Source organism: Sinohyriopsis cumingii, chromosome 14 (genome assembly GCF_028554795.1).
Source record: "Sinohyriopsis cumingii isolate HCF-2022 chromosome 14, ASM2855479v2, whole genome shotgun sequence".
In the NCBI taxonomy this organism is placed as follows: domain Eukaryota; kingdom Metazoa; phylum Mollusca; class Bivalvia; order Unionida; family Unionidae; genus Sinohyriopsis; species Sinohyriopsis cumingii.
The window spans coordinates 63,340,619-63,346,618 of record NC_142974.1 but is presented as its reverse complement, the minus strand read 5'-3'; the positions used below and the strand labels follow the sequence as shown (position 1 = coordinate 63,346,618).

Here is a 6,000-nt window from a genome sequence, read left to right as displayed (position 1 = left end):
TTGAGGGTTTCACATTTTGCTTGTTACTGGGACTATCTAAAAGTATGAATATCAAATATTAGGAAAAATATGATCTCATTAACTGAGGCCGAATAATGGAACACCCCTCTGTGTGTGAAATAGACTATTCTTAAGATATGTAAACCGCTCCAATTTATTGCGCGCTGCGCTCATTGAGATGAGATTTCCGTAGATAAGCTATGTGCAAGTTAGAGCTGTTACTGACACGGATATAATCTAGGCCATTATATCAAACTATAGTCCGCAATTAAAAGTCACACATTATTTTTCCCAGGTATATGTTAATAAGATAATTGTACTGTATTAAGAAGTGTACGCATATATTGTTGCAAGCATTTATGTTATTATTATGTTAAAAGTACGATACAGAAGTAGGCAGTTAAGACTTAAGCATAATGTATAAACGTATTTACTAAAACTAGCTATAGCTCTGCTCCTAGTAGCCGTACAAAACGAAAACACTTTCAAAATGGCGCAGAATAAACTAGAGTGCAGTATTTGTATGGGTAGTTTTAAGAATCCCAAGCTATTACCATGTCACCACAGTTTCTGCTTCACGTGTCTGAAGGATTATGTACGTGGGAGCCTTCGTAACGGTTGGTTTGTTTGCCCTGTCTGCATGAAAAGTGCAGAGTTACCAAAGAAAGGAGTGTCCGGTTTTCCTTCAAGCATTTGCATTGACACAGGCTCAACTCAGAAGTTTCCTTGTGATCTATGTGGGCTGGCTGACGTAGCATGTGGCAGATGTTTAGACTGCGAAGAGAACTTGTGCAAGACTTGCTGTGATTATCACGAAAAATCCAAAGCGTCAAAACATCACAAGATATATAATTTGGGAAACTTGGAACCTGACAAGAAGGGCACCATTCGACAAAGAATATCCTGCGAGGAACATCCGGAAGAAGAACTTAAGCTATTCTGCAAAAATTGCAATGTTCTCATTTGTCTCATGTGCAAAGCTATTCATCACGGTGATCATACATCAGAAAGTGTAGCCGACGCTGCAATTGAAGTGAAGAAAGCCTTAGAGGCCGAACTGAATAGGTGCACAGACAAGTCGAGACAACTAAGCGCTGCTGCAGGCATAGGCGAGACGTTTGCGTCTAAGATAAACAAAGCAGAGGAGGAAGAATTGAAAGCAATTGATGAACAACATTCAAAGTTAATCACCTTGCTCGTCATCGAAGTTGTTAAAATGAAAAGCAACGTCAAATCTGTCTACGAAAAACTTCGAAAGGAAAATATTGGTTTTACGATGGATGCGGAAGGCAAAGAAAAAATTATATCGTCTGCGAAAGAAGATGCACAAAACCTGTTTAGTCTCGGTACACATTTCGAAATTATCAGAAAAGGGCAGGATCTTATACAAAGACTTTCGACAATTAAGTTGAAGACTGACTTAATCCCACCAATACGTATTGAGCAGCATCTATTCACACCGGCAGAAGTAAAGGCCCGTAAACTCATGTCATTGCTTGGAACTATGAACAATTCTACGAAGAAAATTCATGTAAGTGCATCTTTTAAACATTCCTAGGCAAGTAATTATGTTTCTACATTGGCATGTAGAGTTTGTAGTTAAGCATAACGCATTTAGTGTGTCTTTTAATGAATCTTTCAAAATTGATGCCAGTGATGTAATGACTGATATTGAATATTAGTTCTGAGACCGAGTTCCTAATCATTAAAAATATCAAATGTTCCATTATGTTTTAATTATCAAATCTGTGTTGCCTCAACGTACACACAAATCTAAGGCAATTGCCTAGGAATATTGAATCAGTTTGGTGAATTAGCCAATAATTAAAGAGATAAACGTGACGATATTGGTGATACATTGAAATAAAACCCGAATTCAATATTAAACGCAATACTATGAATTTAACACATAATGATTCGGCAAGCTGATATACAATGCAGCAGATATTGCTTAAAGGTTGGGGTGCTTGGTTGCGTGGGAGTAGAAGTAGTGGTCAGATCATAGATCCTAGGCCACACAAATAAACGTTTGCTTTTGTTTTGGTTTAATTATTTCCTTTCTCATAGAGGTGAAGCACCAATCAAGCAGAAATGACCATTATAGATAACATTTCACTAATTGTCAGTAACCGTAAGGATACTTCTTAAACATGCCGCTATTTGTTAGAAGAATAAAGTAAACAGTGGCCATCAAAATGTTATGAAAAGAAATTGAATAGCCATCAAAATTTAGCGAACACATTATTAAAAATAACCCTTGAAAGTTTAAAACAAAATCTGGCCGCTGGTCTTCCATATCTTTTTGAAGACATACATGCACTGAATGCGTCAGTATCTTTATAATAAAAAAACCCCCAAAAAACCCCAAGAAAGACCAAACCAGGGTAAAATTTCCGACCCATCTTTCACACAAACGTTCTAGTTTCTTCATGATACAATATCTATTGAGTTTCAGACACTAACCCAAGCATATATACGGTATTAACATGACTCGATACTTCAAAAGCTAGGATAACCTTTACTGGTTATCAGACTGGAATACATGTTTACAGTTATCGACCGACTTTTTCCGAAAATCGATGTGTTGTTTACAACGAACTAATTGTTTAGAACGGATTTATTTTGTTAAATTATGTAACAAATTAATTAATAGCCAGTTATTGAAAGTAACTATGCAGTAATTATATAAATATGTATATAGGACATATAATATAATTTTAGCTTGACCTTGATATTGATAGTTTGTTTCCTAGTCAAGAATGCGTGTTGGTACTAGACCTTATCTGGATATAGATATATGCTTTAAAGAGAAAAAGTATCACAAACTTACTTCATATTAAATATCTTACGTAAATAATTAAGTCATATATATGCATGATATTAGCATGTGCAATTCATAAACAATATTTATTCTTATAATTAGCACACTATTCTGTCGGTTGTTTTTGAATGAGTTTACCTATCTAATGGGTACATGTTCTGATCTATGAGTCACGTTTTAGGCACTCGTGAGACGGTGTTAACTATTATCACACATGTTAGTGAAAGTTCAGAAGTCATGTTTCTCCCATGATGCTCTGCGTTTTCTGCTTAGTGTAATCACAGCCGCTACACGACTACCCCAGCATTATGTAATATATGTCCTAGTAACTGGTCGGTCATATTGACTTGCCAGTTTAGGTCGGGTACAGTGAATTGATTTGTGTTGTGTTGGTGTATAACTGAACGATTGTTGAGATAAATTAGATTAAAATGTCGATCCTAATATATATACTGTGTACATTTATACTGATATTATATGTTACTAATGAAACAAAATACATATTTTGTGCAAATTAATATTAGATTCTTTACTATTCCTTTTAGACTCGTTACAGTAAAAAGGTTCTTTAGCATCTTAGACAAAAACGTTGCGGATTGCCAACAATCTACCGATATAAACCTGATGGAATCTCATCACCCGTCTTTTTTAAAATTGGACACATATCGTTACTCTAGTCGACCTGAGCGTGAAAACATTATGAAAATCCATTTGTTGAGATTGATTTAAACGCAACGTGTCAAGCATCTACATGCTCCCATTGCACACAACTTCTTAGGTTGGCGCATTAACGTGTGTAGTTTCTAAATTTAAAACATTGGGGGTTGAGTCCGACAGTGTTTGCAAAACTAATTGATGATTCATGTCATTAAATATGACATCTCTCAAAGTAATCGATGTATTTTCTTAGCTATACTCATAATACTCGTCGTTTAGAGAAACATTTAACGTTTAAAGACATCATCCATGGTCTACAATTTGGTTTCTCAAAGGTTGTGTAGTCGGTATTGGCCTTGTGGAGTTAATATCTATCATTTTAATATATACCGCTTAAAAAATAATCACTCCACCACCCAGTTAGCATTATGTTTGAATAGCTTTATAGAGAAAATGTATCTTTTAAATCTTATTTTGTCATTTTGAATGTCTCAACTTGAGCTTTGTATGGTCTTAACAACTTTCAAGAAGTCAACCAGTTTCACATATAATTGTCTGACCCTCATATCTTGATTAATTTTATCTTGTTTATCTTTTTTTTCGAATAAGAGATAAAATAATTAAAAAAACTTTTGAACTTCTAAAAGTTTCTTAAAGTTATCCTTTCACACCATATTGTTTCTAATTTAATTTAAAGTGAAGAATTTTAAACTTTCTAACTGTTTTTAGATTTTTAACAATGGAAACCACTACAATTTTAATAGAAAGTAATTATGTACACAGATAATAATTGGTTTTACTTTTGTGTATACACAAATAATATAGGTATTTAATGCTGAGGCGACTGTTCACAAGTGCCTTGTCCAAGAACTGATCACGGTAGGTAAACTAGGCTGGTCTGGAGAGAGGATTATAACCGGCACATTTTCGGTCGCTAGTCCGGCGCAATATTCACTAAGCTACCGAGACTCAACACATAAAGGAAAAAAAAAATAATTGTGCTTTCGTAAATTAGCGTTAAAAATAGTGATTGGTAGAATGCATAACAGAGGCATCAGATAAACAACGATGAAATCTGTTGACAGATTAAACTAGCAAGAAGGAGAACTGTGAAATCATTTTAGAGTGATATTCAGTGTAATACAACACTAAAGGTAAGGTTTCATCCATTAAAGTCTGTAAAAGGTAAAACAAATTATGTATTACATAGGACCAAAATGCTGACATTGATCATATCGTACCGTGTCTCAGCATTCGACTTTTCTGACATTCATGAGCAAAGTGTATGCGGTCTCTGTACACAGTTGAGATATTTGAAAGTAAACGGGAACATAAATAATGAGAGTATGCTTTCAAGGAAATACATTTGGGAGGAAATTTACAGATTTCAGTGTAGCCAAATTAGAGTAAGGGTTTGTGATATATTGTTTGATACTTTTCTGGTTTTCGAAATAGTCGTTTCACATATTTTGTCAGCGGTAAACTAACATGCATACAGGTGTACTATTAAGCGTTGCAGTTATGATCATTAGTAATGAATGTGTAGTTTAGCGCTTAATACACATATGATAATTAGGATCATATCTAAAGAGATAGGTCTGGAAGTAGATCTGTACTTAGGAAAACATGCGGTAAAGTACGTTGAAGATATGAGGAAGCCATCAGACTCGTTTTCATAAATGATATATCCGGCACACCTTTGCAGTTTTGTTCTCTCTTTTTCCTTCAGAGTTAATAAGACTACAATTAATCTTAAAGAAAATGAATGTCTGGCTAAAATAAAACAAAGACAAAAAGTATATAAAAGTATAAGAAATATCGAATAACATTTTGATATTAGAGTTAATGCAAATTAAAGAAACAATTCATGCATTTTTCGTTTGTTTATATTTTAATCCAAACAGAGAGAAGTTCAATTCGATATTGATGCAATGAAGAATTAGAGGGTTTACGAGAGAACAAAGAAAAAATACTTGCAAGGTCATGCGATCCTTCAGAAGGCACAACTTACATTGTACAATGTTATTAATCAGCGAGTGATAGCAATGGTTTTAAGTGAATGCAAATATATAAGTTTGGGTACAGAATGAAGGTGTTGACGAAATAGTTGTTAACCTAACAAAACATTGATGGAAAAGAGCTCCAAATGCATTCTAAAAGGCAAAGATTTACTAACTCGGTAATGAAAGCCACATAAAAGATGCAACATGTCATCCATTAGTGATATTATAAAAGATAACGTAACAACCTAATATCATATTAATGTAACTCATTCATCAAAACCTAGTTTCACAAAAAAAACAAAAAAAAAAAAACAACAGAAAACGGTACACGTGGAAGTGCAAACAATCATCAAGTAAGAAGATTTGAAATAATACAATATAAATATTACATCAGAGTTTTAAGAGAACAAATGTGCGATACAATGTATCATTCGGAGATGAATGAGAAATCAAAGGGCATGTTAAGGAAGTTGGGAAATTGAGGAATGCAAGAAATTCGGTGGATCATACATCAATAAA

General features: G+C 34.1%; 1 protein-coding gene across 1 annotated transcript; it reads left to right on the top strand.

The window, feature by feature from the left end:
* The first annotated feature begins 309 nt into the window (after positions 1 to 309).
* LOC149783995 (E3 ubiquitin-protein ligase TRIM56-like) lies at positions 310 to 4,489 on the top strand. Its single transcript, XM_089932098.1, has 2 exons — positions 310 to 1,531; positions 4,304 to 4,489. Exons 1-2 carry the CDS (start codon positions 491 to 493, stop codon positions 4,472 to 4,474), a joined length of 1,212 nt encoding a protein of 403 aa, XP_089788224.1. The 5' UTR covers positions 310 to 490; the 3' UTR covers positions 4,475 to 4,489.
* The last annotated feature ends 1,511 nt before the right edge of the window (positions 4,490 to 6,000 follow it).

Coding starts and splice junctions, on each gene's coding strand:
- LOC149783995 (XM_089932098.1), top strand. CDS start 491: ATGGCGCAGAATAAACTAGAGTGCAGTATTTGTATGGGTAGTTTTAAG. Junction 1,532..4,303: donor ATTCTACGAAGAAAATTCAT/GTAAGTGCATCT, acceptor CAAATAATATAG/GTATTTAATGCTGAGGCGAC.